The sequence below is a fragment of the Saccostrea echinata genome, unplaced genomic scaffold (genome assembly GCF_033153115.1).
Source record: "Saccostrea echinata isolate AGI-Se365-2 ecotype Australia unplaced genomic scaffold, CSIRO_AGI_Sech_v1 ptg000001l, whole genome shotgun sequence".
In the NCBI taxonomy this organism is placed as follows: domain Eukaryota; kingdom Metazoa; phylum Mollusca; class Bivalvia; order Ostreida; family Ostreidae; genus Saccostrea; species Saccostrea echinata.
In genome coordinates, this window is record NW_026889750.1 from 8,319,816 (window position 1) to 8,342,732 (window position 22,917).

Genomic DNA, 22,917 nt, shown 5'->3' on the forward strand with positions numbered 1-22,917 from the left:
CTTTCCTAGATTACATGTATACAGTAAACACCAAAAGATACAAAAGTTAGTGGGACTTAATTGTTACCCAAACAACATATGACAATGTTATACATCTTTTCAAAAACTTGCCTACACTATACTGACTATAGTCACTGTGACAAAGGATGTAGAAAATGTTTTCATCAAAACATGAATAAATAAAGTGGTTGGGTGCTTGCTTGGGGTTCACTTCTCCAAGACGTAGATAGTGAAGGTTCCCTTTCCAAGTGGCTGGCATAAGAAGTGAGAGTTGAAGGTCTATTGAAGAGAACAGCTCACTGGTTAAACAGCCTGGTCAAATCTTGGTCTATCCATAAACTGTTATATTTTGTGTTGTGTAGCTAGAGTTTGCAAATGTAGTGGTTTAGGTTGTGTGGACAGAGGGTGTCACCCTGGGTGGCTCTATATGGGTTAATGCACCTGACTAGTAATACAGGGGTCATGGGTCTGATTCCAAGTCCAGCTATAGATTGTCTCTTTTCCTGTAACATTGGTGCCATTGATCATCAATGGATTTGCAGTTGAAAGTCTTGCCAGGGGGCAAAAGAACCTCAGTTTTGAGTCTTTGAGAGTGAAGATAATTTCAGGAAGGAGGAATGTAGTGATTTGGTCTATATGGACTGTGGTTATTGGCCTAAAAAGGTCAGTGATTAGAGCACCTTAAGTAGTAATACAGAGGTCCTCAGCTTGATTCCAAGTCAAGTCCTAAAATTTTCTTATTCCCTGTTACAGGAGGTTTAACAACGCACAATCAATCATGAAAACAATGTCTCTACTTTCACTTTGGAATACTGAGAATTGCACAAAGAAAACACTTCCCTTAAATGTTTAATAAACAAAGAAGACAATAAATAACATTTTTCATAAACTTGATAAGAACATGGACAAAGACTCTGGTTTATTGTTTGTTTTCTCCTTGGCAAGCATCTTGCTCAACTGTTGGTGGAGATAATAAATAACATTTTTCATAAACTTGATAAGAACATGGACAAAGACTCTGGTTTATTGTTTGTTTTCTCCTTGGCAAGCATCTTGCTCAACTGTTGGTGGCGATTTTTACCCTTAAGTCTCTGACCTAGTTTTCCAGAATATTGTGATTTCACCTTGGCTTTTGTAACAAAAGAGTTTTTATTTTGTATTTTATGAACTGCAGTCTCAGGTTTATTTTTGACCCCAGAGTCAGCCTCCTTTGCTTGAGTTTGACTGTGAAAAATAAAATAATATCAATGAAACGCGTAGTTTTCCATGTTTCATGTCTGTGGATATATAATATTTGTAGCTTGAAGTTTTTTTACATTATGTTTCACTATATACTTTAATTAATTTAATAAGCATTATATTATATTTTTGGAAATAAGCTACAATAACATACATGTTTGCATTATTGAAAAGGATGTTTTCCTCTCACATTTATTGTACTTATGTAAAAAATATAGGTAGTCAGAGATTACAGAGCTCACCTCAACAAATGTTTTCTTTAAGTAAGGCAAAGTCCCACATTAAACTAATAATCTAGTAGTGCACATCCCAAGATGCAATATTTATGCAATTTTGATCTGATAGGACTTGCAGTTACTTGGGAATAATCATATCCAAAAACTTCAAACTAGTCTCTTATCCAGAAAATGTAATTCAAATCCAGCATCAGAAGCAAGTTAGAGAGTATTCATTCCTTGGTGCATCATCCAAGTTTGGTTCAGATAGGCCTTAAAGTTTCTTTGTAATAGACCTGCACCTTAAACATTAACCTGGTCCATATCTGGAAAATGTTATCGAGCATTCGAACCAAGCCTGGTAGTGTGAATCCTTAGATGTATCATCCATGCAAGTTTGGTTAACATATGGCTTAAAGTTACTTTAGAATGAACCTGCTCCAAAAACTTTAACCTGTTCACTCATCCAAAAGATATAGATCAGATCCAGAATCCGAAGCAAGCCTGGTAGTGTGCATCCTTAGATGTATTATCCATGCAAGTTTGGTTAACATAGGGCCTATAGTTACCTTAGAATGAACCTGCTCCAAAAACTTTAACCAGAGGCCTATTCAACAGAGCGAACATTCGGGAGCGCTCTCAAAAATTCCTCATACCTCCAACAGAAATGTTCGTGAGCGCTGTTGAACAGGCCTCTGTTCACTCATCTGAAAAATGTAGGTCAAATCCAGCATCAAAAGTAAGCATGACAGTGTGCATCCTTGGATGTATCATCCATGCAAGTTTGGTCAATATAGGACTTATAGTTACTTGGAAATGAGACCTGTACCAAAAACTTTAACCTGCACCAAAAACTTTAACCTGCTCCAAAAACATTAATCTGGTCATTGCTAAGCTGAAATTGCAGCATCTGAAACCTTGACTGGTACAATGAAACACATTAGAAGCATCTTCCATGCTTCTCTGAATAATGTAGGGCATAGTATTTAAAAAGAAAACTGCATCAAAAACTTTAACCTGGGATGCTGATGCCGACGCCGAGGGTATCACAAAAGCTCACCCCAACTTTGTTGAGGTGAGCTGAAAATCATGAAATTTTCATACGATCAAGAAGACAATATCACTAATGATGGTATCACTGACTGTCTTATTTTAGACACTGAAGATTAAGAACTACCATTGCCAATTATATTATGCCTTCTATTTAAAAACATTATCTTATACTGTGAAATCACTAATTTTTGTGGGGGTTTAATTTTCATTGTTTTCGAGGTATGGAGAGACCCACAAATTTATGTCCACCGCAAAATATAAAATGTCATATTATATACATAACTACTCAACATTTTTTCATCCACGAAATTAAATCCCCATGAACCCATATTTTTTCCTCAAACCACTAAAATTTGACCCCAGAAAATATGTGATCTTACAGTATTCAAATTTTCAAATTTTTCTTATTTTACCTTTGGTGAAGACTTCATATATCAATAAAAAATAAAACAAACATAAAAAAAATGACCATTTAATAAGAGAAAAAAAAGTAGTTAAAAGTTTTCACTCAAAATTAATCATTGATTGAAAACTTACAAAGGTTAAAAAGACTGTAGTTTGTTTGGAAAACCTTATTTATTTAACATATTAGTCCCTAAATGTAAATTTCATTCAGTTCAGAAAATCTGTTAGGATTTTGATTGTTTTAAACTTTTAACTTAATTCATTATAGATAATTTGCAAAAACAAAAGTTGTGATATTTTTCTACTCTTCTGCCAAAAATATAGTCCCTGTTAGATTTTAAACTCAGTGTACCATTTCTTTGTCAATTTGTTCAGTTGTAAGAGGAAAATATACCTTCTAATTAATTCATTACAACTCAATATAAAGAAAATTTATGCAATATACTTCAATATTTTTAAATTATAGTCAAAAACCTGCCAAGAATCTCTCCTTAAAACTGAATAATGCAGTGTCGCAATTTGTATGTACATGTACTCGGTACACCTCATTGAATACATGTGTAGATGCAACTACGCATTTCAAAAAAGATTATTAAATTCTAATATTATTACAATTGTAATGCTTATATCAGGTTGATGAATACAAGTCCCTTTGTTTAATTTTTATCTTTTGTTTATTTATTTATTTTTGTTTTGGTTTTCATAACCAGTTTATCATGATTGCAATATCAATTTATTTCATAAGTAATTATTCAACTTTTAAGGAGAGTTTTGTAAATAATTGCATTTTGCAGAGAGCAAGATAAAAACATCAAAGTGTGCTAAACTTAGCATTAAATAAATAAAATTTATCAAATCAGCAAAAGTAGTGGTTGTAGACAATGCATGGACAGAGAAAAACTATGAGTGAATTTTTTAATTCAACATTTCCTGTAAAAAGAGTTGTATATTAGAAAAATCTTTGCTTATTTAAATGATGATTGAAATCAATGATATTTACCTTAATTCAACATTGTCTTTGTCTCCTGCAATCAAAGTTTTCAGCTGTTTCTTTTTTAACCTTTTCCTCTGTTTCCTTGTTAACATTTTATCTTCAATTTCTGTTGGTTCAGTCTCTCTGACTGCAGGTGCTGAACAAGTAAAGAGATAAATGTTTTTATTGAGAAATACATGTAACTATATATATATATGTTCAACCTTGTGGACAAGTACACAGATATATTTATATACTCCTCGTTATCTCGACCTGGATGGAACCGAGAAAAAACTTCAAACTATCTGAGAATTCGAGATATCAAGGGTTACATGTAAATACTTAAAGAATAAGTGGTTGCGAATTCCAATTTACTTCAACATATCCATGGCATTAGAGATATCAGTGTTCGAGATAACAGAGTTCAACTGCACATGTTTATTATATTTTCGACAGTGATATACTGTAATTCATTTATTGAATAAAAGTGATATTTTGTCACAGTGTGAAATATCAAGTGATATTTTGTCACAGTGTGAAAGATTATCAAAGTGATATTTTGTCACAGTGTGAAAGAATAACAGAAGTGCAACAAAACTCTCAATTTTCCTTCCCTTCAGGAGTCTCGAGTCTTGTAAAAATACTCCCTGGCCTGTTTTAAGATAAAGAGAATAAATAAACCATTCTTACATGGCGGGAGACAAAAACTGCCAAAGTTGCTCCAATATGTTGTTGAAATCTATGTTTTCAATGTTTTCAATCACAATTTGTTGAGCTATGACATTTCAACCCATCAACTATGATGTCAAAGCCTATGACACTGTGTTTACAAAAGACAGAGGCAAAGGGAAAAACAAAGAAAATGTATATACAGAAAATTCAATATTTTGTAGATGAATTATTTAGTTAAACATCTCTTGAAATCCATATGTCACATTTAAGAGCTCTAGCTGACTGTAGTTTCCAAACTCCAAAATGATAGGCACATAAGGTCCTGCGGTTATATCAATAACCTTGACCTTTGAGTAAGTGACCTTAGAATTTATAGCAGTCTCTTTTAAATGTGTAGTAAAGTAGAAGTCTAAATGTTGAAGTGTATTAAAAATTTGCACCCAATAAAAGTGTGTTTAAGTGAAAATAATAGAGATGTCGACGTCCTCATATTTCTTTTGGAGTGCAAAGTCTTTCATATGCCAGGAAATACCTGGGGCTCCAACATGGGTGCCACATGTAACAGAAACATGTATGTACTGCTTAATAGATTTGAACCTGTGATCTCTGCCATGCCAGTCCAGTGCTCTACTGATTGAGCTAAAGGGTTAACCTACGTACAATGTGCTAGCCCAAACTAGTCAAATGCTGTGTATCTTACACTACCCCATTAACATATATTCACAGACTGATAAACTTGAAATAAGCATTTATAAACCATCATTAACACTGGTAAATATAGTTTTTCAGGTGAAAACTATAGCTACCTGTAGTAAATAATTCACTATAGTTTAAACACTGTAAAAGACAAACAGAGAAAATCTATATTGTGTGTTTTGATATTTGCTTTATCCAACAAGCTGAATGGTGTATATTCACTAGGCTTGCTGAGCGAATATATACTGTAACACCATTTCAATGAGTTGGATAAAGCAAATATCAAAACGCACAACTATAGATGTTCTATTTATCTCAAACAATTTTCGGTTTTAACAAACTTTGAGATAATCCCTGTGAAAGTATGAATGATTTCAACCAAATCGATGACGCGTAAATTTATGACGTTGTACTGTTGACGTTGACATACTGAAAGAAAGTTATTTGACAGATTGTAGATCATGACTGTACAGAATATGAAATCTTGGAATCTTTTAAAAACATCTGATAATCTGTGGGAGATATATTTAATACAAATTTTTGACTGGAAATTCAACAGTCTTGTGCATAAAGACCAAGAAATCATCATGATTCGCCCACTGAAATCATTCAGTGTACGGCAGTGCTAGGCTATTTGTAGATCCATGGTGAGTTATATAGTTTTTAGAGTTAGGCTAGTATAATGTAAGAAAGCATTGTTGAAAGTAGCTAGACTTTCCTGTATGGTCAAAGAATATTCCAAATACAACTTAACTGCTAGATCTAATGTTTCCTCGGGGAGGGGGGGGGGGGGGGGGCATCATCCATCGTTGTAGCCAGTACATTGATAAATTTTGATATTTCACTTAAGTGTGATGAGTTTTTTTCTTGTTTTTAACGAAATTTTTGCTTATTAGCATTCATTTGATAACACAGAACTTTCACAATAAGAAGTTTCAATAAATTTACATTCTGAAGCAAGGCCGAGGGATTATGTTGAAACCGGAAGTGCTATTGATAAAGCACATATATCCGTGGATAAAGCATAGGTTTATCTTATGGGTAGTATCCACCACACGATGAGATAAATAAGTTTATCAAATGCAAATTTGATGAATTTGCTCATTTTGTGAACATAAATAAAACAGAGTACATGTATCTATTAGCTGTATGAGTTAAAAACTTCTCTAAGAGTTTAATACTGATTTTGATAAAGAAAAGTTATGTTTATTTTTTTTATTCTATGCTCTAAGTATCCAATTTTTGGGGGTACTTTTTGTGTTGTTCACCTGGTTTTAATGATCTGGTTCGTTTCATCTGCCATGCTCTAGTCTGGGCAGGAAATTTGCTTGTTTTGCTGCATTGCAAACATGTTTTAATCTAATGAAAAAGAAAGGATGAATGAAACACAAAGTGATTATTCAGCTGTATTAAGTTATAAATGTTTTTATATAAGGAGGAATAAGGTAGTCTAATAAAATTTTATTTGATAACACAGTGCAGGATATTTAAAATACTGCTTGTCATTTTCATAAGAATTTATCACATATGGAGTTGAGACAATAATTTAATGCTATTAATAAAATCTTCAACATGGAACATGTACTACAGTAAAGTATATGATGTACTTACCACCACATTTTTACCATTGAGATATCTTTTAATCAAATTCTGCTGATATTTGCCTAAGGACTCTGGATTTGTTTTATTCCTCTCCAATAGCCTCTTCAAGTTTTTATTCAATGTAAGCTTAGGTCTGAGTCTTGTTCTACAGCTGTCGGGAGTGAACACACTGCCACAACAAATGCAGTGGGTAGAAAAAATGTCTGGCTCTGTAATGATAAACATAACTAGAATTATACTGCATGTGGCATATTTTATCCTATTTAAAAATAATCTTAAACATATATACTCCAGGGACAATTTTGTGCAATCACGATCTAGCACACAAAGGAATGTGCCAATGGTGCAGAAGTGTAAATTCTGCTAAAACAAGTACACATGAAGCCAGTTTACAAAATATCTTAAAGCCAAAGAGTCAGGGTTTATTGTCTTTATGAAAATTATTTATAGATTATTATAATGTTATGAACCTATCACTAAGAGCAGGAGTTCATATATTATAGGCAGTGTACCTGTTGCCCATGACAAATCAGAACTGAAACTTCAGTCACCTAAGCTTTATAGAATGTTTCAGACTTTCTGAAGTGAAATTGGTTCCATCCCAAAGAAAATATTTAATACAAATTTATATTTTTGTCTCCTTTAATAAGTCTGTTTTTGTGGGTAGTGGATACATGTGTTATGTACATGTGTATGCTTTCAGTACAGTATTGCTTCCTTCTAACTTTAACAAAAAGTAATAAAGTTGAAATAAGACATCAATTTTGAATAAAATATCAAAAAGATACAAATTATTTAGCATTTAAGATAATATCACCAAATAAATACCAGCTTTTATACATGTATCAAAAGAAACTGATGACGGAACATTTGCTTGAAGTATATAGTAGAATCAGGATGACGTAAACAAACAGAATAAAAGTCAAATCACTTTATCAGCTTAAAATCTATATAATATAAGAAACACATGCATGGTTTGTTAAATATACCTTTGTTGTCATTCTTTGTTAGTTCTATGGCTTTGAATCTGAAATGAACACAACCGTCAAAGAGTATTCAGTTCACACAGAAGAAAACATGTTTTTTTTTCATGCGTACCCTGTCATGTAATATTTATCTGATAATTTATCTTTGAAACTAAAATGAAGATAACAATGTGTGTAAGTTAATTTCTATAATAAAAATAGCACAATAATATGAGAATGATATAATATTGGTGTGTTATAAATATTATCAAACATGTTAAAGTAAAGTTAAATTTTCTCTGTGACTCGATTAAATTAATCCGGGAAACACATGTCACTTGCAACAGTTTATATAACAATAATCTTAAATTCTATATACCTTAAATATTTAGCTGTCATATCAGCCTCCTTGGGCAAGGCTAACGCCAAAGAAAGAAGATGTTTACGTTTGCTCATCTCTGATTTTCCACGTTCCCTTTGAAAATGAAAGTAAGTCTCTATTGTTTTCACCTCTTTCACAGAAGAGTTCCACTCAAGTCCAAACTATCAACACGCTTAAGTAGGAGCAAGCCATGAACCGACAAGAGTCGATTTTAAAATAAACTACGTTCAGATTGCCTTGATCTGCTAGGAAAATGGCATCCATAACCCAGCAAGTGAATTATCTTCTGGCCTCTGGACAGTATCACACTATTTTGTCAATCATCAAAGGTTTCAGAAATGGGGCAGTGTAAGTAAAAAACAACACAAATCATAATGTTAGTAACAGCAGTGTTAGTGTTAATTTTAGAATTAGTATCCAAGTAAAATGTAGCAGGACTGGGAATCAAATCCAGGACCCCTGCATCACTAGTCAGGTGCAGCTACCAACTGAGCTACCCAGGCTGATATCCACGGCCCAAACCATTACATTGAAGGGCATCAAGTGTAACAGGAAGGGAGAAAATGTGACAGACCAGAGTTACCAGACTAGGATTAGAACCTGGTCTTCTGAACTCAAGACAAGTGCCTTTTCAATTAAGCTAACTAGTCACTGGCAAACAAACCTGTCTGGTTCTCACATTTGTCCCTCCCTCAGTGTCTTTGCACCCAAAACACTAAATTCAAGTAAAACAAGATGTGTTTTTGAAATACTGATGCCCCCGTATGGCAGCTTATGGCAAAGGTTAAAGTTTCTCAAATGCAAGTCAAAATCCAGGCCAAAAGATAAAAAATATTAAATTTGAAAGCCCTAGCTGCAACTGTTCAAAAGTTATGGTGAAGGTTAAAGTTTTTTAAAAGTAAGTAAAACATCAAGGTCAAGGTCAAAGTTGTTGGTATCCAAAGGAAGGTCTTGTCACAAGGATTACATATTTAAAGTATGAAAGCCCTAGCACCGACCATTCAAAAGTTATGGCCAATGTTAAAGTTTTTCAAAAGTAGGTCAAACTCCTATGTCAAGGTCAAAGGGTCAAAGTGCTTGGTATCCAAAGGAAGGTCTTGTCACAAGGACTACATATGTGAAGTATGAAAGCCCTAGCACCAACCATTCAAAAATTATGGCCAATGTTAAAGTTTTTAAAAAGTAGGTCAAACTCCTAGGTCAAGGTCAAAGGGTCAAAGAGGTTGATATCCAGAGGAAGGTCTTGTACGTCACAAGGAATACACATGTGAAGTTTGAAACCCCAAGCACCAACTGTTCAAAAGTTATGGCCAAGGTTAAAGTTTTTCAAAAGTAGGTCAAACTCCAAGTTCAAAAGGTCAAAGTTGTTGGTATCCAAAGGAAGGCCTTGTCACAAAGAATACACTTGTGAAGTTTGAAACCCCAAGCACCAACTGTTCAGAAGTTATGGCCAAGGTTAACTCATAAAATTTTGCAAAAGTGGGTCAAACTCCAAGGTCAAGGTCAAAAGGTCAAATATGATGGTACCCAAAGAAAGGTCTTGTCACAAGGAATACACATGTGAAATATAAAAGTCATAGCTCCAACCAATCAAAAGTTGTGGGCAAGGTTAAAGTTGACAACAGACAGACTGACAAACAGACAAACAGACAGACAGGACAAAAACAATATAACCCCGGGATCTTTCTATCCGGGGGCATAAAAATATAATTCAGTCTATTAGATTGTCTTTGGAGAGTATTGTAAATGGGGAATTACAGTGTACATGTATAAAGGTGGAGAGTAATCTTTTGATCAAAATCAGAAAAGCACATTATACATATGTATTTATGATTACATGTGGATATTGTATTCATAGTATTGTTTGTAACAAATATCATTCCCTTATTTGATTATTTCAAAGATAATCCCCAGATTAAAGGTTTGAAAGGTAAATATCCCAGAAGTACCCTTTGCAAAATGATAAATTTTCAGTATTCGTTAAAAATGAACTTGAGTAGAAAAGCAAAAAAAAAAAAAAATTTTCAGGACATACATGCATGATTCACATCTTTAAAAGCTAAGTTCTGCCATTAACAGATGTCTGTTATAATTTGAATCTTGATCAAAATAAGTATTAATGATTGAAATATTGACAATCCATTGAATAGCCCAATCATTTTTGTCTTTGTAGGTATGGTGCCAAGATCAGATTTCCCCACGCCCTAGTGATGACTCTCCTCTTCAGAAGAGGAAGGTAATTGATTATATTAATTAATTTTACATCACTTCACCATATGATTTTAAAATTCTCATCAGGTGTGAAAATTAACCCACTTTTCTCTTTGGGTTAAACTGGTTTAATAACATCTTGCACTATACTTAATGAGAACATTGCCTGTACTATGTTATATCTGAGGCTTTGAAAGCAAAGAGTATGCCTCATTAACTTTTGCCATAAGGACATCTTTTATTATTGTTAGTTTGTTACATGTAATTTGAAGTGTAAAAAGGTGTCCTCTAATTTGCCTTACAATTAAGTTCTTTGAGATGCTTGTATTTGTAATGCAATTTAATAAGTTGTAGAGAATGTGAGACACCTCGGCCCAATGATACCTCGGCCCAACGACATCTCGGCCCATTGACACCTCGGCCCCAACGGGTCGGCCCAATATTTGAGACACCTTGGCTCACATAAAAGACACCTTGGCACAAACAAAAATGTATTATTTTGAATATATTTATTCAATATATTCTGAAGTATTTTATTATGATAGGGACTATACAAGGATTATGCGACGGATTATATTGTTATTTATCCATGAAGCGAGAAAGAAAATAAATGAATAATCTTCCGAGAGTAAATTGACGGTAATTAAAAAAAGATAATCCATTACAAAGTGCTAATCGTTAAACAAACAAGAAGACGCGGCGCTTCCTTTAGAGTCATATGGGGTGGTGACAATGAGGAGTTAATTACGAGCAGGATTAAAGCTCCAGATAATAAGCACCGCCTTTAGATTTACCTGGTCTGTGTACCCCCGTCAATCAAGTGAACTTAGGTCCATCATTGGGTGCTTGATATTTTTGATAGAAATACATATGTCAACATCTAATACAGATTCGTTTTAAATTGTTTTAATCATATTTTAAATTTATAAATGCATGTATAGGGATTAGTTTAATGAAATATAAAAAAAAATTGAAAACCAGTTAGTTTTTTAAAGACCCTCAGAAAATTTTTAAGTGAAAATAAATGTTAGATAATATGCAATTTTTAACATATCCTAACCAAAAAAAGAATTCTTAACATCATGAAATGAATAAAGTTGCATTGTAATAAGCAACAAAATGAATAAATAAATAGACCTCCTACCTCCCACTCAATAGATACTCGCTGACATCTATGCTGTCGTTCCTTCAAAAATTCTGAAATTATCTGCTCCCTATATCGTTTACATATCATCATTATACACACATACATTTATATTACCAAATTGAATACAGATAATAATTCTGAAAATAAAAAAAAATCCATTGGCCGAGGTGTCTTCAGTATGGGCTGAGGTGTCAATAATTTTGGGCCAACCTGTCAGGGCCAAGGTGTCAAACGTGATGGGCCGAGGTGTCGTTGGGCCGAGGTGTCTGTCTACCATTGTAGATTTTTTTTATTAAGTTATTATGCAATACATGTATATCAATCATTGTCTTGATTTCATTAAATATAAAATATTTATAAAATAATATTTTAACCCATGTAATCAGTTCCTTTCATTTGTATGCAACAATATTCTTAATTTTCTTCTTTTTTTTTTAAATAATTGCCAGCAAAACACTAAAATAAAAATAGCTGATAGCTGATTTATTATGCATTTTATTAACCAATATATATTTTACAAAGATTTTACTTTGATTTCATTTGAATTTAATTGCAGTTTAAAAGAAATGACTCAGGGCATACTAGAAGCCACCTTTACACATTCCAAAAACCTGGCATGTTTTGTGTTGGCCTATAAGACCTTAACCAATGTAATGGCCTGGCTGGAAACTCATGAGAAACAATACCAGTCCTTTATTGCTGCCTTTGTAGGGGGATACTTTGTATTCGGAAAATACAACAAAGTTAATGAACAGGTAAGTACAATGCTCCTTATAGCATAGAAGAGATACTGTTCAGTAATGTGGCAAAAGGTTTGACTGTTACAACCCTACTGTACATTTTCAATACATTCCTTTGTTTTTGATTACTCAGTAATTAGTAATGCAGGTGTAAAATCGTGTATTAGTAATCATTACACAGTGTGCATGTCTTGACAACAGATAATCAATGCAATATCGGATAAAAAATTTTTACTCATAATTATGATTTTGATGATATACTCTGTCACATACGGGTCAATATAAACTTTAGTACAGCAATAATTGATTTAGTAATTAATCATAGAGGTCATTTGTAAGTCATGTAGGTGTACAAATTGAAACCTCACAATTATTGGAAATCTCACATTTCTCCAAATTATGGAGATAATTATATGCTTATCCAATCTTGTTTAAATTATTGATAGAGAAAAGAATGAATTCATTGTAATTTGTAATTGTAAAAGAGAATACATTAAGCACATAATAATAAAACTATCTATTTAAACTTCAGATCAACCTGTACCTATTGTCCAGGATTCTATATGGCCTTGCCAAGTTATCGGTAAAGCGTGGGTACATTCCTGCTCCCAAAGCACCTGTGTTTCCCTGGTTTGCCGCCATTGTGTGGGGTATTGTGTTGTGGTTATTTGAATATGAACGGGACACTCTTCAACCTTCTCTGAAGTCATCCATGACTTACCTCTATCATGACAGTAATAGATGGAATAGCTTTAAGAACTTTCTTATATATAACAAATAATTAGATCCTCAGGTTTAAGATACTTTATGCAGAATGTAATCAATTATATTTTCGTGATTATGCATGATTTTATTTTTTATACTCTGAATACCACAGTACTTTTGATCTGTCCAACTGAATTTCTAAAATTTTCAAAAAAATGAGAAAAAAAAGAAAAGAAAAGAAAAATTAGGTGAATGAATTTAGTAAATAGTAAGGCACTTTTTATAATTCTTAATTATTTGCCAGTATATAATTTTGATGTATATATTGAATAGAATCAATCATATGATTGAGCTTCTTAACCATAATAATTAAACATTACAATGTCCGACAATTGAACTACGGTAAAATTTGAATCAAATTAATATATTAATTCCTTCCCAAATCAGGAGTCATTCGTATTTATTGTGTATAAAATGTGTGCTGAGATTCTTTGATCTGCAAACTGATACATGTAGTCACTACTGTAATACAAATTTAAAGCAAACACATTTTTTTCTTATACCATAACTTTATGCTTATATGCTATTCTTTGTCACCAGTTATCTCTAATGAAATGTGTACCTGATATACATGTATAATTATATATAAATGTTTCATTAACTGTATAAGGATATTTATCTTGATATGTACATGTAACTTTGATAGATTTTATGTAAAACCTGTAATTACATGCAATGTTGATGAAGATTCCAATGTGATTAATTAGTGATTGATCTTTCACCATTTGTTAGCTGCAGTGGAATTAAATAAGTAAAGTATGATAAGACAATCACATACTGAACCATTTATATGCATTTATTTATTCTGTAAAATCATATATTGTGGCTTTTTGCATATCATCTGTGTTTGAGAGCTCAGAGTTATTTTTCACTGAAAAGAAGTAATCATGATTGAAGATTTTACACTTTATGGGCAATTTTTTTTTTGTTGATGAATAAATGAGTAAAATATTTTTGTCTATCATCTTTTTCTCATCCTCACAACTCATGGGTCCTAAGTCCACTTGTGACCATGGGAAACCCACTTTTTTTAAGGGGGGGGGGGGGGGGCTTCTTTCATTGAGATGCACTTGTCAAAAGTAGACATAAAAAGTAAACAGAAAGAAAGCAGTTGAAACCTTCATGTGCATGTTACAGGTTGTTTCACCAAAAGGTTTAATGTTATTGACCAAAAGGTTTCATGTGATTGGTCAAGAGATAAGAAAAACAATCAGTATTTGTAATTTCCCTTAAAGACATTGCTGCAGTCCATAAATAGAAAACCAAAAGAAGTTTGTCGGGATCCCACAGCAATGAGAAGACTCAGGACCCCTGATGTTATGAGGATGTCTATTTAAATGTTTGTAATTTATTGTTTAAAAATAAAGTCACTTTGAATTTCACTGTTTTAATAAATTTTACAAAAGTAGGATAAATTGTAAGAAAGGTAAAAATGAATGTACTTGTATACAAAAACTTTTAACACATCTTGATGTTCAATGTGTAACCCTTTTAGGAATGTATGCAAATTATGTCTCGATACAATTTTGCTTCCCTTGTAAGGCAAAATCTGATGCATATTTAGCTATCAGATGTGCACTAGAACTCAGAATAGTTCTTTCACAAATTCACTGTTTCAAGGAAATACTTAATTCCTAACAATCTGGTTCCATGTCACATGTCCATTTCCATCCAGTTTAAGCTCCCTTCATATTCTTTCAGTTTTCAACCATTTTTCATGTAATATGGTTTATTTTTCAGTTTTTATTAATCCTCAGCTTCTGGCTCCTCTTCTGGCTCAGGTTCAGGTTCTGGCTCCTCTTCTGGCTCAGGTTCAGGTTCCTCTTCTGGTTCAGGTTCTGGCTCCTCTTCTGACTCAGGTTCTGGCTCCCCTTCTGGCTCCTCTTCTTGTTCAGGTTCCTCTTCTGGCTCAGGTTCTGGCTCCTCGTCTTGTTTAGGTTCTGGCTCCTCTTCTGGCTCAGGTTCTGGCCCCTCTTCTGGTTCAGGTTCCTCTTCTGGCTCAGGTTCTGGTTCTTCTCCTGGTTCAGGTTTTGGTTCCTCTTCTGCCTCATGATCTTGCAAAGGCTCCTTTACTGCTTCATGTTCTTCTGATTCCCCCTCTTTAGATTCATCTTGTTCAGAATCTTCATGTTTTGATGAATCACTGCTGGATGAAGATGTGTCTGAATCCTTTTCACCACTTTCTTCCTCTTTTCCAGAACCTTGTTCAGCTGCATCCACTTCTTCCATTGGTTCTGTATTTGAAGAGTGAGATCCCTCAGATTTCTCTTCAGTTTTGGAATTTTTTGAATCTGACGACTTTCTAGATCCTGTTTCGGCTGTCACATCCAATTTTTCAGTTTCTGCTTCAGGATTGACTTTTTCAGCTGCATCTTTGTTATCTACTTCAAGATCTTTCTCGCTGAGGTTTACAGATTCTATTTCTACTGCAAAAGCGTCTGGGGCAGCTGTGTCTTCTCCTGCGTCCTCAGAATCGGAGGTACTCGCCCAACTGCTGATAATGGAGGATATAATGCTACCAGTGCTCTTGGTTCGATGAATCTTCTTATGAATTTTCTTTTTCTTCTTCTTCTTTACTTTCTCTTCAGCAACATTTGTGTCGTCTGTAACAGTAAAGATGAAAGTAAGGAACTGACTTGGAAAAATAGATATCTACAAATTACGAATCAATTTTGGGGGTACTAGAAGAGTTAATTTTTAAAAGGTTTTACTTGTCTTATGATGGACGTCGGATTCCGCAGGAACATCAGTACACAGTAAGATTACCAGCACAATCAGGACTGAGCCAATGAGGGCAAATATGGCGTAGGATATTTGAAAATCTTCTGTGTGTTCCGTTGCTTGAACAGATCGAGCTAGCGCACCTACAGTAAAGGAAATCGAAATGCACATAACATTTATTTTAGTATCCCCCCTCCGATGTAACAACTTAGTATCTTATTCATGCAACATCGTCGACGACATAGCAAAAAAAAAAAAAAATTCAACTGGCAGCAATGTGCTACCGTAATTTCGAGCTTTGAAATTGTCACCTATGCACAAAGTATTGTAGTATCTTGAGAAATGATATTTCCCTCTGGACAAATGTGACAGAGACACGAGACCTTTTAAGCATTTCTCTTCAAAAATAAATTCTAAAAAAAACAGTTATTTCTTTTTGTAGGAAGAGAAGTGTTTTAAAATGTCACGTTTCTGTGAAATGAGATCACTGACAGATATATCATACGAGTTCTAAAAAGGGAAATTAATGTATCCTTTGAATGCTCTTTGATTTATTTACTGTATGCAGGGAAATTCTTGCCCCTTTTGCCCTTGTAGCAATTAAGTGGGCGAATTTTAAAACGCGACGAATTCAAAGAAGTCAACATTAACTGTGTTGGACAATTTTGAAAAGGGACAAAATTGTTTGCAAGTATGTTAGGGCGGAAATAACACTAGGCTTAAATAACTGTATACAGTATTTTTGTTCGTTTTTCAATTTTCTGACCAGGAAACATAAGGTTTCATAATAAATGTACGTTACGATTTATGGAAATGTGACCCATATTGATCTTTAAACAGACCCGTAGACCACGTGGGAGGGGGGCTCCATTTTTTTTTTTTTTTTTTTTTTTTTTGAGTATAGTATTTTGCTATAGTAAATTTTTTGCTGGTCCCCCCCCCCCCACTTTTTGTTGTAAGGTCGAGCAGTGGCAAATTCCAGGATTTGGACAGTAAATTAGCTTTTTTGCTTTGCTTGTCCGGTAATTTTTGGAAGTTGCACCCCCCTCACTTTTGGTCAGATTTCATTTTTGTTAGATTTTTTGGGAAAGTTGCCCCCCCCCTTTTGAAACCCTTGCTAGGGGCCTGTAAAACTTCTTACGTATGCAGTTCTTGTATGTCAAACAGGTGTAAAATACACGATAATACGATATTCAAGGAACTAGACAAACAAAATCACTCTCTACCATCGGCTCATACAATGTACATTCACAGGTCTCCATCGTTGGCTCGAGTATGTTACAGTGAGAACGAAGAATAGTATGTGCATTATAATGAGCAAAAACATTCGATACGATACGATATTTTATAATGCGATATATTGGATTCTTTAATAAGTCTATCAAAAAAGTCTTATAAATCATTTAATGCATTAATTTTATAAAAAAAACTAAATGTTTTATAACCCATTTTGAAGTTCTTGTCTCACTGTCATTACAAATTACACTTCACATTCAATTTTTTACGACTGTTAAACCAACTTGTCAAAATAAAGTTGTCTATGTATTTTGTAATATTTATCTAAGAGGTGCTATCTCCTTAATGATTATATCATTATTGATCAGTTTTAATACAAAACAGTGAAAATATAACTTTTGGTGATTGAAATTCCTAACTTTTTCACAGAATTATAAGAAAAACAGCCTGTCCGATACATATTGAAAGTTATTTTTTTTCAATACGATACATTCTTGAATATCGATACGTATCGATAAATGATGATATATTGATACAGCCCAAATTATAATTAAATACTTGCGCTAATATTAGTCCTTAAAAGTAGATATTTATTTAGTAGATTTAGAACTATTAGTTTTATTGGGAATAATCCTTGGAATATCTTCTTTTTTTTTTTTTTTTTTTTTTTACTTTATTTCAAAAACCCATTGCAGAGGTGTCTGAGAGAGGAACGAACGACAACTCTGCTTGGGAGATTGAAACAAAATGATACATTTAATTTCTACTTTACTAGCCCGAAATACAAGTCTTCAACATACAATGTACCAAATAAACTCACAAAAATATATTCGCCCAAAATGATCACGCCTGCCCACATACATGTACTAAATGATATTTTATCAAATGTATATTTTAGGCGCGTAGTACGGTTTTTTTGTTTTTGTTTGGAAATTTGGGGGGGGGGGGGGGGAGGGGGGTGCAGAGAAAAATATTCGAAAACTTACATGTAACTGAAAAATAAACCAAAACAAAAAAACCCATACAAACAAACAAAAGAATGAAAGATAAATTGTCCAAAACTAGAAAATCTAATCTCATTGGAGGGGGGTATAATTTTTTCCACAAACAACTATTATTGAAACGTTACCTTGGGATGATTTGACTATAGTGCAACAAAAAGGGGGGCACTCTTTCAATGAACATTTTTAACAATAGAAGGTTTATATGTTTGTTACGTGCTTGTATTTAAATATCTTAAGGGATGCATGTACATGTACTAACCAGGATAGAAGACTTATAGATATTGAAGAGTAATCCGATTTAAAAATAAAGAGTTCATCAGGATACTCATCTATCCCGGGAAGTCAATACGGAAATTGATAAACATTATCAAACCTTATATCATCTTCGCTAGCCAAGGGTTTTCGGTCCACTCCGCTCCCCATATGGGGAGCGGAGTGGACCGAAAACCCTTGGCTAGCGAAGATGACCTTATATTTAAAACTGACATAATCATGATAATTAGATATAACAGTTACTATGAACAGTCCAAGATTTTTTTTGTGTAAGCTACTTGATTTCTTGCATGTAAATGAAAGTATATATATTGTGCATCATTACAGAATCTTTACCTAATCTGACGAAGGGGTCACTTCCACTGTTGTCAGGCAATTAGTATCAAATTAATATTGATCTTTGTTCGTTCATTATTTATTTGATATTAAAACAATGTTATGAGTGACTATTATGTATACCCAGCGTGTTATTTGATTCGACAATTAGTTAAAACTTAAAACTATGAAATTTTTGTCTTAAGAAAATTCTTTCAAGAAGACGCTGAGATCTTTTACCATAGCCAATATTTCATTTTTTTAATGAATGTATGCACTCTATGCCCAGTGTTAAAAACAGTGTTTGAAAACAAGAGTAGATTTGTAGGTCGAATCATCTGGACATTGCCCCAGACAATAAGATCTGATATTGGATTACAGTAAGTCAGTTAGTTTTTCCACCTGCTTTTCTGTACAGTAGCTACTAGTACTTTGTTGTGCGTCGTCTCATTTAAACAACGGATTCTCTGTAGAATCTATGGCAAAAAAAAAGAAATGTATTCAACTTTTCCCCCCGCTATAATCCATTTTAATTATTAAAACAAGAAAACGAATATATCGTAATATATAGCTTTGGGGATTACTTTGGACTACTTAATGAACATTATTTCTCCACGCTGTTTAAACCGTTGATTAAATGCAGTAAATTCATCGAAAAAGAAACAAACTTCCAGGTTACATTGTTACGTGTTCAAAGGGAAAATGTCCTTTTTAGACTAATTAATTTAAGGAGATAAGTAAACGCTGGTCAAGTATGGGTTTCAACACGGCTACAGTGTACAATCATGTATTTCTAGGAATGTCACAAAATCTCGAGAACTCTTGTATGAAATGGATTCAAGCTCGCATGTGTTGTTGCTCCTGACCTAACAGTCTTATGATGCTGATTTAAGGTCATATTTAAAAATTCAAGGTCACTATAGGACATGAAATATGGTACATGTAATGGTACCTAGACTATAAATTCTGGAACCCTTGACCCTTGGTTGGAATTCATTCAAACTTTCGTACGCTGTTGATGTTTACCAAAGGTGCGTTATGATCTTGACCTACGTAGGATCTTTAAGGTCAAGGTCACTGGGCAATATGATACTGAAATTGTGTTTGGGGTTTAACTCTGGTACCGTTGATTGGAATTATTTTCAAAAAAAAAATTAGTACGTTGTTGCAGATGACTCAAAGCTATGTAATAATCTTCGTTTTAGATCATGCTTAGGTCATGGTCACTTGTCAGAATTAAAATTGTATTTTTAAAACTTTGGAACCCTTCATTGGAATGAATTAAGTTTTGAAGACATGAATGTTGTTGATGATATAAGATGCCGCAATCTAGATTTAATGTCATATATTACAGTTCAAAGTCAAATTTCAAGCTTGACGTCGACTGCATGTTTCACTCAAGGTCATGTAACAAAGGTCATGGTCATTTGACAATGTGGTGTTGAACTTTTTAAGCTTGAAACTTGGTCATGGTCTATTTTAAAAATAAATCCAATTGCATACATGTATTAGATTATGTTTTTTAAGTGAATAAAGAATCAAATCTTTTCGGGGGGGGGGGGGGGGGAGTGACGGCCAGGGGTATAATTAGAAGGGGGTCAAGCATCCGCTTTGTTAAGAAGAAAAAAAATCTATACACGCCCCGTTTTTACTCCACTCAAAAGAATACGTGTAGTATAATTGAACAATGAAAGGTGGTTTCTTGACTCTCAGCAGAGTTTTAAAGTCGAGGCTGTCCTGCGGGCATCGTTACACTTATCTATTTAATCTGAATGTGGCCTTGGTTTACGTTAATTTGTTTAAAATACGTTGTTTTCCGATAAACTGCTGAGCACTTCAGTTGCCAAATGGAAGGTTGACAGCTCCGAGGAGTGTATAAAAATTATCTTCTCTAAAAATAAACTGCTTCTGGTGTATTGCTGTAAATTTCGACTACTTTGACGCGTGTTTTCTTCTTTAAAAAAATAAGTATGTGCCAAGAACCTTTTTAAAACAAAAATCCTGAATATCTTAGGATGATTTTGCACTGCATGTGCGATACTTTTACAAAGAAAAAAAATCATCTGTCTACATGTATTTCAAAAATTTGCCATGAAAACATTTTCCAGGTACCCCACCCACCCAACCTTTCTCTCTTCTATTCTGTAAATAAAACGTACATGTATAGTTGTTTGATGCATGTGCAATATATCATAATCAGTTGTAGATAATACATCATTTTGACACCTCGTGGTTTTAAATCATATACACATATGTGATATTTGCAGATAGAAATTGACAACTGGAAACTCGTAAAACTCATAAATCTCTCGCTATGTTTCAAACAGCTGTCCCTATAAACAAAACCCTCCTTATAAAATCATGACTGAATACTTTTCCTTACCTTTGAGGTGATAAAATACAGCTAATGTCTTTAGGACTTCCATATCTATCCTACATGTGACTTGTGTATATGTTACTGTGTTAGTAAACACACACGGATCATTGCACCATCGGTATGTCCGAGGCTTGCATTGCATTCAGGTCAAGTGTATATGAGTAAAGAAAAAAATCATCGTCCATTTAAACTTATTTCCCTTTTTGAAAGACATATCAATTATAAGCCAAAATTAATTATTTCTGATGAAAAAGATATTTAAACGCCCAATAGCGTGTTATTCGTTTCATTACATGTATATTGCAACTATATATATTGCTTTACCCTATATTATGGGAGTAATCCCGCGATGCTCGAAAGTTGTTTACATTACTTATATATGCATGCAATTATCCAACAGACGTAGAGCGAACAGAAATTCTAAATACATGTGTGTTTTATCATCGAGGATAACGTTCCTTTATATATCAGATTTGAAAAAAATACATTCACAAGAATTTACAAAAAATACTATATCCGAAACACCCATATACATGTATAGTTGAACATGAATCATATTAATGAATGCATCTGTGCAGATATGCAGTCCGAAGATTACAATGCATTCCTCCATATCAGACACTGAAGTACATCTCGTTATGTATAAATATTAATCTATTACAGTTGCACTTGCAGTGCTCATCGAAACCAATAATCATCTATATTACAGTGTACATTACACATGTTACATGTATTTCTAATTCAAGGTCGTGGATATTATGTTTAACATAGTTTAACTTTCGATTGATCTGTAGATCGAGAGAGAGAGAGAGAGAAAGAGAGAGATATAAACCATTCAACGTGTAATTATTCAGTGATACGAGTAGGATTAATATAAAATGATCGGATAGACATGTGCCATATGTTGAAATTAAGGAGGGGAAGTCCAAACGCAGAAAGAAATCCCTGTTCTTTTGGACACAGAGGGAGCTCATTACTAACTTTCTGTAACTACACACCCCACAACTCATTCATATCCCACCAAGATAAGCCCTGTTTTCTCTCAAAAATCTCGATATCGTGACTGATTGTAGAATGTAGCCATTTTTCTTATATTTTTCCCTAGTTTTGAAATGTTGATGATTGGTTGGAATCTATAAATTAGCTTGTTCTGGACAGTGTTAGCTTTCAGGTAAGTTGATTAATTTTGTGAATTCCTAACTTCATTCATGTTCGTCGATTTCAATTGAATTGATTTATGAAGTCCTCTGAGTGGTTCCTGCAAGTTTTGAGAGATTAAAAAACCCCAAAATATAAGCAATTTAATAAAATAATTTTAAAAAAACTTGTTAATTTAACGTAATACATAGGACAAGAAGGGATCCTTTCTTGCATAAAAATACAAGGTATAGGCAATTAATCAGAGCTTAGTATAATTTATAATGCCTACATAAAAAAAGTGCAAAATATAAACGCTAAAGATTGAAAGATAAGCCGACAGAAATACCCATTGCAGGATCATTAATAAATGTAAACAGTTTAAAAAACACGCAAGGAAATTGCATTGTTATTTTTAAATATTTTGTTTAAAATTTATTTGAATGTTTCAATCTTATTACATATAGTATTGAAAATGTCTCCAATTGGCTCCTCGGTGTCGACACATTTAAGAAGTAAAAATTAAGTACTCTCATACATCCTTTTCCAACGTTAACACGAATGGTTTTTGTAATACTTGCTCTTTTTTTATTAAATAGGATTTGATAGTATATATTACGGTCAATAAACATTTTCACAGAACTCAAGATACAGATTAAACAAGCATTCTGAGAGTATTGCATTAGCAATACTAGTCCCCTACCGGCAAGTGTAATCTGGTTCCCGTTAAAAATTGAAAATGCCAAAATTCCGTCAAAAATCAATGAAGCGGAACGAAATGCAAACTTG

At 33.5% G+C, this 22,917-nt stretch overlaps 3 protein-coding genes across 3 annotated transcripts; 1 reads left to right on the forward strand and 2 right to left on the reverse strand.

The window, feature by feature from the left end:
- Positions 1–836: 836 nt before the first annotated feature.
- Positions 837–8,344, reverse strand: LOC133184523 (uncharacterized). The gene is made up of 6 exons (XM_061319616.1): positions 8,200–8,344; positions 7,845–7,882; positions 6,865–7,064; positions 6,522–6,612; positions 3,913–4,042; positions 837–1,224 (listed from the first exon to the last, which is right to left on the reverse strand). The coding sequence occupies exons 1-6, from the start codon at positions 8,274–8,276 to the stop codon at positions 987–989; spliced, it is 774 nt and encodes a 257-aa protein (XP_061175600.1). The 5' UTR covers positions 8,277–8,344; the 3' UTR covers positions 837–986.
- LOC133184534 (peroxisomal membrane protein 4-like) lies at positions 8,320–14,447 on the forward strand. Its single transcript, XM_061319625.1, has 4 exons — positions 8,320–8,550; positions 10,376–10,438; positions 12,117–12,315; positions 12,833–14,447. Exons 1-4 carry the CDS (start codon positions 8,456–8,458, stop codon positions 13,079–13,081), a joined length of 606 nt encoding a protein of 201 aa, XP_061175609.1. The 5' UTR covers positions 8,320–8,455; the 3' UTR covers positions 13,082–14,447.
- LOC133184542 (protein TsetseEP-like) lies at positions 14,393–21,074 on the reverse strand. The gene is made up of 3 exons (XM_061319633.1): positions 20,998–21,074; positions 15,777–15,929; positions 14,393–15,668 (listed from the first exon to the last, which is right to left on the reverse strand). The coding sequence occupies exons 1-3, from the start codon at positions 21,038–21,040 to the stop codon at positions 14,812–14,814; spliced, it is 1,053 nt and encodes a 350-aa protein (XP_061175617.1). The 5' UTR covers positions 21,041–21,074; the 3' UTR covers positions 14,393–14,811.
- Between the last annotated feature and the right edge of the window lie 1,843 nt (positions 21,075–22,917).